The 12,256-nt window shown below is 36.6% G+C and overlaps 1 protein-coding gene across 1 annotated transcript in view; it reads right to left on the bottom strand.

The window, feature by feature from the left end:
* The window catches only part of LOC107675085 (mitochondrial peptide methionine sulfoxide reductase), an 81,447-nt gene that overhangs the window by 28,251 nt on the left and 40,940 nt on the right, over positions 1 to 12,256 (bottom strand). Inside the window, exons 2-3 of the mRNA XM_016469294.1 lie at positions 8,152 to 8,220; positions 5,893 to 6,012 (exon numbers count right to left, since the gene is read on the bottom strand). Of these exons, the coding sequence (XP_016324780.1) occupies positions 5,893 to 6,012; positions 8,152 to 8,220 (189 nt within the window). The remainder of the gene's footprint in view (positions 1 to 5,892; positions 6,013 to 8,151; positions 8,221 to 12,256) is intronic.

The following is a 12,256-nucleotide window of genomic DNA, read 5'->3' as shown; positions in this document are numbered from 1 at the left end:
TTTATTCAGAAACAACACATTAAATTGATCAAAAGCGACAGTAAAAACTTTTTCATTGTTACAAAAAAAATTATTTTTCAAATAAATGTTCTTTTCAATTTTCTATTCATCAAAGAATCCTAATATGTAAAATGTATCATGGTTTCCATTAAAATATTAAGCAGCATAAGTGTTTTCAGCATTTATAATAAAAAGAAATGTTTCTTAAAAATATATCAAAATAGAAAACATTTTTTAAATCATTCTAATATTTCACAATAATACTATAAATACACAATATAAATTATATAAACTGAATTTTTTATCAAATAAATACAGCCTTTTTTCAAAAACATTAAAAAGTTGTTCCAAATTTTTCAAATGGTGCTGTATATATTTTAAATCACTCATTTTTGTGAAAATTACTCAAATTAAATTCATCTGGGGTTTTTTCTCCATATGTTTGTTTATATTAATTTGAATCCAGAAAACTCGATTATTGTCAAGCTTTTTATAACTTTGTCTATAGTCTATATTTGGACTGTGAGCAAATGAATCCCAGAACATGAACCAGCTGTGACTAGAACCCCAAAACTGAAAAACAGAGGTCCTAATTCCATATCTCCCATCATTAATTTATTACCAAAGAAGTCTGCTTAATAATCTCTGCTTCAGTCTTATGGGGGGGGCGTCCTCTACGTTATCTCCAGTAAATCTATATTGCTTTGATATTAAAAAAGTAATAAAGGACTAACCTGTGGGGTTATTTTCATTACCAGGCAAGACGGCAGAGGGGTAGGAACATTATCAGAGCTCAGATATGGAGAACCAAAGCCGTGCCATTGCCCATACACCCAGGGCTGTCGCTTCAATTCACGCCTATACTCTCGGCATTGTAAAAATGCATTTAGTAGCCCGCTTGTCACAATGTTCCCGGGAGTCCCTCACTGACGACAGCGCTGCATACACCCCAAATTAAACATAGGCCCAAGTTGAAAGGTAGTAAAACACTTTCGTTGTCTGTGAACTACATAAATAATGCCATGGATTAGTTTACAAGCACAACATAAAACCCATATATGCCTAATATACCTAACCTAATTTTAGTCCAATTAACTAAAGAAAAGATAAGAAAAAGTAAAAATAAATAAATAAAATAATAAATTAAAATAAAAAGGAACTGTCTTTAGCATATATATATATATATATATAGAGAGAGAGAGAGAGAGAGAGAGAGAGAGTGAGAGTGAGAGAGAGAGAGAGAGAGAGAGTTTAGCTGGGTTTTTTTTCCTTATTTGAGACAAACAGCATAGGTCATTATGTCATTCACAGCATCATGAAAATCGCAAAATACAAAAATAAAAACAAATTTAAAAAATTCACTGCTAGATGGTGAACTTTGAGGAACATTTTGTTAAAGGATATGTGATGATTTTTCTTTAGCAGATGGGAATTACATGTCAAGTTCAATTGTCACAATTCAGTTTAGACCATGCAATTCCCTATAAAATGGCCAACCTTTTATTTACCTAAATCAACAGTACTTAGATTTGGCACTTGTTAATATTGGATACTGCGGCTACATCTTCTGTGCCCATTTATCTCTAATCATCTTTTTTAGAGAACAGATTTAGAAACACACATGTGCAGTATAAAATGACTGCTACAGCAAAAGAAAGCAAAAACGTACATTTTCTGCACTTGTTGTAACATTTTGTCAGTATTTTATGCAAATGTTCATATGCAGCGGTAAGACAATGGCGTTCTAATGGAGGCATAAGAGCCCACAGCATTATCCTCGAACTGCGTTATGCATGTTGGCTTCTGGAAGAGTAATGAACCCACTGAACCTGTTCCTACACTTCCCACTCCTCTCTTTACATTCATCCATTTCTCCCTCCCTCTCGATTTCTCTTCCTCTCACTCTGCTCAGATTTCTTCCCTTCTTCATTTCCTCTTTGAAGCATCTCGCCTCTTTTTCTTCCCATCTCCCAGCTCAAATCCTTTTTCTCAACCCCCATTTTTTTGGTGCAATCCCCTCACCCACCCCCTCACCAGACTGTGCCGTTCTAGACGAGTTGAAGGTCGACCGCAGGCGGCCATATTTGCTGCAGCTTGAGACCTGCGTTCTATCTAAGCGAAGGTACAGATGTGATGCAAGTAGGTGTCAAGGGAAGTGCCTTTTACAGACCATCAATACAAGTGAAAACTACAATACACTGAAATTCAGAGATAAAGGTTATGTGAGATACTGCAAAGGCACAAGCACACCATCCTCTCATGTTCTCTCTTTGTGCAGCTCTTATTATGCATTGCAAAATGGGTGAAAAGAGAGACTATGGGCTGCTTCGGTTTTTCATTCTATGAAACGGATGCCTTTTCTAGTTTATAAGGTGAATTTTAAAGTATTTTTTATAAGATTTTAAATTGCACTGTGCTAACTCAAGCTAAATTAATATGTGAATATATATTAGGATATAATTATGTCTTCAAACGGGTTGACACACAACTTCAAGTGTTTTAGAAAAAGAAAACGGGTACTATATATATATATATATATATATATATATACACACACACACACACACACACACATTACTGTTCAAAAGGGGTCAGTAAGATTTTTTTATAGTAATTAATTCAGCAAGGATGCATTAAATTGATCAAAAGTGACAGCAAACTTTTTCAAATTAAAAATATACATATATTTTAAATAAACTTTCTATTCATTAAAGAATCCTGAAAAAAAAATTTAAACATTAAAAGAAATTATTCTTAAGCACCAAATCTGCATTAGAATGATTTTTGAAGGATCATGTGACACTGAAGACTGGAGCCATCACATGAATAACATACATTTTAAAATATAGTAAAACAAAGAACAGTTATTTACTGTTTTTACTGTATTTCTGATTAAATAAAAGCAGCGTTCCTTCAAAAACATTAAACAGACCCATGATACATACATATATAGAGATAAAGAATACATAAATTTTTTTTCCAATAAAAATGTGCTCACTTGCTAATACAGCAAGGAGAAGTTGAGAAGAAAACATCAAAATAAATAAATAACTAGATATATTAAGAAAAATGTCTATTTATTTTTTACACACATTACTTTGACACACTCATCCGTGGTTGATAACAGAACACTTCCTAATCGAAACAAGCATTTTCTATATAGCTACTTTGAAGCAATATGTATTGTGAAAAGCGATTTACCAATAAACTTGGACGCAAATACCACACATTTTGTAGAATGACCCATAAGATGCTATTTTCTATGATTATTTGCGTTGTTGGCTTTATCTTTAGTGCATGTTTCTGCTTGGCGGACATGTCTGTACCCTTTAATCCCCTGTTAACACATGCTCTTGTGCAGACAGGACTGAGATTAACACAGGAAGAGAGCTTCATAGGATCATAGCGTTTCCCTTCCCCCTCACATACATGACTACAATCATGCGTATGATTTTTTCCAAACCTAATAGGCTGTCTACATTTTAAGACATCACAGGCACACCCTGAATGCACAGCAAAAATAATTATAAAAATAATACCGTAATGCACTGTCAAAACACTAAAGATGGCAGATAAAGTAAAAAGACTGGAGACATAAATATAATTCATTCAACAATAAAATTTATAGATAAAAAGTTTAAAATTATTAAATGAAAAAAGCTTCTTAGACTCCTATTCTGAGCACTATTTGTATGATGTGCAGAGTTTCTACCTATTTACTGTGTTTTGTCACTTATGGGGTTTTATTTTAGTAAAGATGCTGTCTTAGAAGGTAGCTGCCTATGTAGGAAGCAATGCAACTCACTAGGTCAACTCACTAAGTTATGCATTTGCACACAATTACAGATCATATCTAGGAGCACACCAGTCTTAACTTCCCAATTCTTCTAAAATCCTGTTACTTGTTTCAAAAGGATGTCAGCATTCAAACCCTGTATGGAGCACAGAGTGTTGCCAACCATTTCAGCACCAGCATTCATTTCAGCACCACCCAATGGACAGCTCCCTCTGAGTTTTCAGCACCCCATGCCGTATATACCAGTTCTGCCTGTAGTGAAGGACCACCTGCTGAATCATCACACCCGGCTATACAATGGCTTTGATTCTGAAAATGTACGGTTTCTAAGAAAAAGAGGGAATTTAAATATAAATGCCCTGCAGTGAGAAACAAGTTTGCGTTTATGTCGTCCAAACTTTGGAGTAAGGAATGGTTAAGCATACTCTGTGAGAGGCCATTAAAGCAAATTCATTTGATGGGAAATCGTTGTGACTGAACTTGCGCTAAAGCAGCATACAGGGAAAGCTTGGGAGATCAAAGCCCAGGCCTGTCATGCTCTTCTAAGCTAAGGAAAACTCGAGAGTAAGTTTGAGCTGAGAAAAACTTCTCCTTTTGTTAGACTAAACACGTCAGGAGGCAGAATGTAGAATTATTTGCAATATATAATTGCAAAGTAACAAAAAATTAATTGTGTGTACATTTACATAATTTATACTTTACTGTTTGAATACAGTAAAAACAGCAATATTGTGAAATATTATTACTATTTAAAATATCTATTTTCTGTTTAATTATATTTTTAAAATGTAATTTATTCTTGTGAAGCAAAGCTGAATTTTCAGCAGCCATTACTAAATTCTTTAGTGTCACATGATCCTTCAGAAATCATTCTAATATGCTGATTTGCTGCTCAAGAAACATTTATTATTATCAATGTTGAAAACAGTTCTGCTGCTTAATATTTATGTGTAAACCATCATACATATATTTTTAGGATTCTTTGATGAATATTTATTTGAAATAGAATATTTTTTTGTATCAATTTAATGCATCCTTGCTGAATATATGTATTAATTTATAAAAAAATAAAAAACAACAACAACTTTTTAATGGCTGTGTATACTGTATGTTCTGGCCACCATTTTGGATTACTGCATTCATATTCTGTTTTCCTCTCTTGTTTTTTAAAGGAGCCTAATATTCTAAATCCTAAATCCAGGATAAGGAAGGAGAGGCTCGGATCTAAAAAATAAAAATAGGCCAACATCCGGCACAGCTAAGGCAAATCCACCCATGTCAAAAATGCCCATCTTGATTATTTCATTTGGGTAGAAGCTTCATGTTGATTTTTGGATGGGCAAACCTCAACAGTATGAGCATGTGTTATTTTGTCTTGGTATATTAGCCAGTTGCCAGATTATTGCTATATGAGCAACATGTATTATCATTTTAGATATAAGCATATATGAATGCAATCTGGATGCCTGCAGATGTTACAAAAAGAACAAGACTGTAATTACTGTATGAATTCTGTACAGAATTCTGATTTCTGCTCTCCAATTAAAGCATTTCTATAAGATAGATAGATAGACAGACAGACAGACAGACAGACAGACAGACAGATAGATAGATAGATAGATAGATAGATAGATAGATAGATAGATAGACAGATATCCTGCTTTCTTCCAGCAGTGTCAATGTCCCAAGAACCTCCTATCACCACTGGATTTACCCTGGCTTTAAGTTCCCTCCTTCTTTCTAATTCCTTCTTCAGTTCTTGATATTTCTCAAGCATCCTAGTTTTCTTTCTATCTACCATGTTTTTAGACTGTCACATAAGACATTTCTGTGTCTGTCCTACCAAATCATTTGCTGCTATGCATTTATATTTTACATTTCAACTTGGTCAGCACCAGTACAGTTGTCAGTTTGTGCATTGTTTATGATGCTCAAATTGTGTGCATATTCTTTATGTAGCTGGAGCTCCACAAACAAAGAAGAAGAGAAGACAATAAGTGACTGAAAGCTTGGAAATGGTACTCAGTTACTCAGTTTCAGTTTCACCACAACAAATACGGTTGCAACTTTTTCAAAGTTGAGGGTGGATCACATACCTGTGCACACCTCTTCATAGGTGGGGTTTGGGGTGTAACCGCCAGAGTAGCCCACTTGAGTGGAATAGACCCCCTTTTGCACCCAGAACTTCCTCTCAGCTCCCCAGAAACAACCCATGCCTGTGTTAAAAAGAGTAAAGAAAAAAATATTCCTTTTATATAGCCACAGACCATAACTGATCCATAATTGAGACAAAAAAAAAAACATCATATTTCTAGTATTGGCAGAAATGACAAGGACAGCCTTGATTCTGAGAATATTTATAGTACATGTACACATTTTATGGAAATTGAAATTTGTACGTTGCATGTTTACATTGCATGGAAAATCAAACCCATGACTTTGGAGTTGCTAGCACTATGCTCTACTGCTAGAACTGTTTGAACACAAAAACACAAAACAGCAACTTATTCAATTGCTGTTAATCAGACAGCAACTGAATAAGATGTCTCTTTTGAGATTTGTTAAAGGAAAATGAATTTTTTTGTCACTATTTAGTTATCCACATATATGCTGTTTGTTTGTTTGTTTGTTTTTTCCAATAATTGTTTTGCAGTTTTTGCCATAGCACAGTAGTTCAATGTGACCATGGGGCTGTCAAGCTCCAAAGGGACAAAAGCAACACCACAAAAGAAATATAGAAGTGGTCCATACGACTTTCCATTCCTAAAAAAAAAAAAAATCTATTGTATGGCTTTAGAAGCCTTGGAATTTAGTGCATGAATCATAGTTTGCTTTTTGATATTTTTTATGCTTTGGAACTTCACAGAAAAAATAGAAATATTGTAACCATGGAAAAAATAACAGGCAAATAACAGCATACAGGATTGAAATGACATGAGGGTGACTAAATATTCATTGAATTTTCATTTTGGAGTGAACTATCCCCTTAAAATTACGGTAACTAAGATTCTGCAGTGTACATTACTATTTAAAAGTTTGGGTTAGTAAGGTGGTTTTTTAAAAATAAATTACTACATTTAATGCATCAAGGATAAAGGACCAAATCAGCATATTAGAATGATTTCTGAAGGATCATGTGACACTGGAGACTGGAGTAATGCCTGCTGAAAATTCAGCTTTGCCATCACAGAAAAAAAAAAAAATTTTATAACATTAAAATAGAAAACTTAAAATATATATAATAATAATAATATTCAAGTAAATGAAGCCTTGGTGAGCATAAGAGACTTATTTCAAAACACTAAAAAAATCTTACCAACCCCAAACTTTTGAATGCTAGTGTTTAAATGTTTATCTGACTTTTCCTCACCAAATTCTCTTTGCAGTGTTTTTTGTGCTCCGCTGGGACCGAGTCTCCTCTAGCACCTTCCCACTGGTATTAAATCAACCCCTAAAATTCAAAGCTCTGTTTTTTAGCTATGAATTTACAATCCCGTAAAACTAAAGACCCATCGCGCATTTACTCAGGGCCAATAAAAACATATCAACCACCATAAAACTAACACCCGCTGTAAGCATTTATTACCAAATAATACTTTCCCCTCTATAACAGTAAAAATAAATTAGAGGGTAACTAGTATATCGTTATCTGCCACAACATCCCATGGGCAGAAAGTAATTCAATTGTTAAAAAAAAAAAATACGTACACGACTGTCGGCTTGACCAGATTTTTCTGATTTACAAGCTGCTGTGGAAAAGTGAGCATAAGGCGCATGAAGGAGAATCTAGAATCTGGAGCTCAATTACAGAGGTCCATTGGGACGCCCAAAACGCCAAGACTATAAAATGACGCTTTTACATGGGGGATGTCAATGTTCAGTAAATGAGGGTGAGTGCTGTGCGTGCTGTCTAGCAGTCAGAAAGCTACATTTTCCTGGAGTCAAAGGTAAGAGTTACCTTTCATCGCTCTCAGCAGGGGGAGGGGGGTTGTGAATTGCAAAGGCGCATACATACTTTGAATATTATTTTATTTGTATACAAGGCCCTGTGATAAAACAGCCATTTAATTCCTGTCTGCCATGATGAATTACACAGTTTGAGGCCTAAATAAAGAAAAAAAGGGAAGCTGAACAAATGAATTTATTAAAGAGATCCTAATCAGCAGTCCACAATTAATCGCACACCCCTCCCATTTATTTTCCTCGTCCTTTTGCAGTTTTGGTTTTGCACTTCTTGAAGGGGTGCATGGGGGGTAATTACCTTCCACCACCGGTCTCCTTAGCTGGATCTACCCCCATGCCGCGATTACACACACACGCACACACACATACCTCTCTCAGCTCGGATCACTTACCAAATAAGACCATCTGCAATCCCTCTGGGAACGGTGGCACTGTCCTGTTACCATTCACATCGTGTTTAGCTGCAGGACACAGGGGAAACAATGGAGAGAGTGCCCTTATAAATCAACACAATGTCAAAAGGATTTCATAATGTGCTCTTCCCAACGCAGCTCACAGTAGGGAAGAAACTCCCAGGAGGATAGTGGCTCTATTCCTACGCAGCTCATTAAGTTCAACCCTTAAGTTTTGGGTTGATTCCTTTATCTTTCACTTTAGGAGCACCAGGAAGACAGGAAAAAGACAGGGAAGGTCAGAATGGACAGAAAGTCATTTTATCAAGGAAGGTCGAATGATGGTCATTCATTCCTATGCATTGTGGATTTTTTAGGAGGGGAGGGGAACAACACCTGGCCGGATTAATATATGTCAATGCGACGTTTTAACATGTGACAGGGATACAGATGGGCCGAGGCATGGAAAACCATTGCATGGATTAGAATAAATGGAGGTCACTGAGTTCAACATCTGGGCGCAGCCATGCCGGAGCTTCAACATGCACGTACTGTATGAGTATGTTGCCATGGCAGCAGGGCATGCCAATACGGCCAGACGGATGGCAGACCTACATAAATAAACAAATAAGAATGAAAGAATGTTCAGTCTAATGCTGACTCTATTTTCTTTCATTTTATATCCTCCTTTTAGTTTATCATATCTATAAAATGTGTTTGCATCCAAAGTCAGTGGTGTGTTTCACGAAGGGCTTCCTGAAACGTGGCTGTGACTTAAAAAAAATAAAATAAATAATAATCCTAGGTGAAACAGAGTGAAAACCTTCTTTTGGCACAGTAAATCTTTTCATTTTAGAATTAAAATGGCACTCGAACAATACAGTGAAAGAGAGGCTTTCTGTGGAGGCCACAGCTCTAATCTAATCTGTGTAAGTGGACTGAAGAGAAGCATTAGAACAGACTTCATTAAATCACTTTCACATTCAGACCGTCAGTGCTGATCTGTTTCAACCGCTCAACACTCTCTTACACCGTACAGTATACACTGAGCAAAAATTCCATGTAGTCTCTTAATTCAATATCAATCAGTATAAAAAGATAAACTTTTGGGTAGTAATAATTCTAAAAGACTTCGAATAATGTTTTTTAAAAAGTTATTTTATCCAAAAATGAAAAGTCTATCATCATTTACTCACCCTCATGGCATTTCAAACCTATATAACTTATAATTTCTTATATGCGGGGGGGGGGGGGATTCTGGCTCTTCTTTTCAATATAATGGCAGTGAGTGAGGACAGTGAATCTGTGACCATAAAAGAATCATAAAGGTGAACTTATCTATATAATAGATCAATGGGTCCATATGACTCACACACTATATGTATCAACTGACAAAACAGTGTTGTGAACCAGATCAACTAATTCATTGAAAAGTAGAATGGACCACTTGTTTAGCGCTTTTTTGGTCCTTTTTGAGCTTGAAAACCTAGGATATTATTAAAAATTATTAAAAATGTCTTCCATAAAAAAAAATAAAATAAATAATGCAAATCTTTTGTTACTAATTGATATCAAATCAACAACCCAGACTGTAAAAATAGCATGCAGATGACCTCACTACTCTACATTCTTTTTAAATGATTATTTAGCTTTTTCAAATTAAAGCAATTATATGTAAGTTTTTACTTTGAAATATCAGTTTCAACATCATTCCGTTGACACTGTATACTGACTTTTAATAAGGCGAATGGTTTCTGTTTCTTTCTCACACTTCCCTCAAAACGTCTGTTGTTGTACGTTTGGTGAGCAGGTAGCAAATTCCACAACAAGGGTGGATTGCTTTACGACAGCAACAAATGCACATGTACAGCTTATCCACTTACTTACTTGTCAACTGAAAAATATACAAAACTGCATACAGCTGCTTCATTGTAAACTTTTTCTAGCCCAATCAAATAATCTGTGAAAAAGCAATGAAACGAGAACCAGTTTATTAGTCACACTTGAAATGGACAAGTCGCACACATTGCATTAGGGATACAGTATTCCAGTACAGTATGTTTGCATACTGCACATTGTAGTAAATGAGGTCATCCAGGTGTTCTATATGCATATAGAAAATCTGCAAACTATGCACAGTACACCATAGATCAGCCACCATACGTTTCTCAGGCCCGGTTTGCAATGCATATGCATAGAGTGGAGTAGTGTTATTGATCTGCAGTGTGTCATTCTGGAAAAAAGTAGCTTGCCTTACAATAAGGACTGGCAAGAGTTGAGGGTTGGGTCGGTGGCTGCACTTTTGCCTTTGAATGTGAGAGGAGTGACCAAGCCACTGCCCACGCTGAGCTACAGAGCTTTCTATTACCCTCTCACCACGCTCCTGCTCTCTAATGGCCAGCACTCACCTTAGCTGTATTTCAGTGCTATAGTGTATGGTTACACCTCAACCCATTCCATCATGTTGCATCCAAAGCACTCGGCTCTCTCTGTGTGACCTCAGAGCACAGATCCAGATTGACAGGCGTTTGGAAGCAGATCTTGTGAAAAAAATAAAATCACGAATATGAACTTACATGACCTTTGCAAATACTTGATAAGGATTTTTTTTAATAATTCAAATTCAGAATGATTCACTAATGAATCTTCAGTCCTACATGGTTCAAATCATTCATTGAAAAGAGTGAAAAAAATGACATGCAAACAAGAACATTTATGTGATTAAATATTTTAAGGATAAATATACATAATATAACAGAGAATAATTATATACTATATAATTATATACTATACTATACTATATATACTACATAATAATGAGAATAATTTATAAGGAATTTAAAGTCCCCATGAAATCAAAATTAAAAGTTTTTTTGGGTGTTAGTATCCATATGTTAGTCTTAAGTTTATCTATAAGGCAGTGTGCTCCAAAACAGTGACAAAATTCGCATTTAGAAGATATAAGCATTCAAAGCTTGCAGTTCCTCACTTGACGTCACATCGTACTTCAGCTTCTCATCAAACTTTCTATCCAATCAAATGCTCTCTAGAATCCGAAGCGCCCAACCCCTACACTATAAAATAGACGCTGAAGTAAACGAACGCTATTGGCTATTTTAAAAAGGGGCGGGGCCGCCCTGTCTTCCTGTTTCAGTTAAAATGACGTCAACACATAGAGAAACGTGTTTCTAAGCATTTCAGGGGACCTTTAAGAAAAATAATTTAATTAATTAATATAATTTCTATAAATTATATAAAAATCCAACAATTACTAAAAACAACAACTAAAAAATATTAAATAGTATAAAATTGCATCACATTCATGTGTATATGTATATACAATTTATAATATAAAAATAATGATTAAAAAGTAAAAATGTAAGAATAAATAAAAATATATATTTTAAGAATAATATATTTAATGAAAAAATTTATTTTTTAGTTATTTTTTCTTCAGAGAGGGCTCCTGTCCCCGAGTCTAGCCCAGTGAGGGCTCCTGTACCCGAGTCTAGCCCAGTGAGGGCTCCTGTACCCGAGTCTAGCCCAGTGAGGGCTCCTGTACCCGAGTTTAGCCCAGAGAGTGTTCCAGTCCCCAAGTTTAGCACAGAGAGGGCTCCAGTCCCCAAGTTTAGCCCAGAGAAGGCTTCAGTCCCCGAGTTTAGCACAGAAAGTGTTCCAGTCCTTCCGTGGTGGCCGGGCCGAGTGGCGAGGCCAAGGCCACGGAGGCCGCCCAGCCATGGCGTCCTAAGTTCGCAGCTGTAATGACCGGGCCGAGGGGCGAGGCGCCATGGCCGTCCCGCCATGGCCTCCCGAGTCTCCTGATCCGCCACGGCTTCCTGGGCTCCCTGCTCCACCATGACCTCCTGAGTTCCCTACTCCGCCATGGCCTTCTGAACTGTCTGCTTCGCCATGGCCTCCTGAGTTCCCTGCTCCGCCACGGCCTTCTGAACTGTCTGCTCCGCCATGGCCTCCTGAACTGCCTGCTCCACCATGGCCCCTGAGCTCCCTGTGCTGCCATGGCACCCTGGACTGCCTGATCCACCCTGGAGGTATTCCCCGTGTCCCAGTCCTGCACCAGCCTCCAGGGCGCCCACCCCTCCCCCTT

The sequence above is a fragment of the Sinocyclocheilus anshuiensis genome, unplaced genomic scaffold (genome assembly GCF_001515605.1).
Source record: "Sinocyclocheilus anshuiensis isolate Anshui unplaced genomic scaffold, SAMN03320099.WGS_v1.1 scaffold776, whole genome shotgun sequence".
NCBI classification, from domain to species: domain Eukaryota; kingdom Metazoa; phylum Chordata; class Actinopteri; order Cypriniformes; family Cyprinidae; genus Sinocyclocheilus; species Sinocyclocheilus anshuiensis.
Note: the sequence above shows the minus strand (reverse complement) of the source record. Positions and strands in the feature narration are given on the sequence as shown.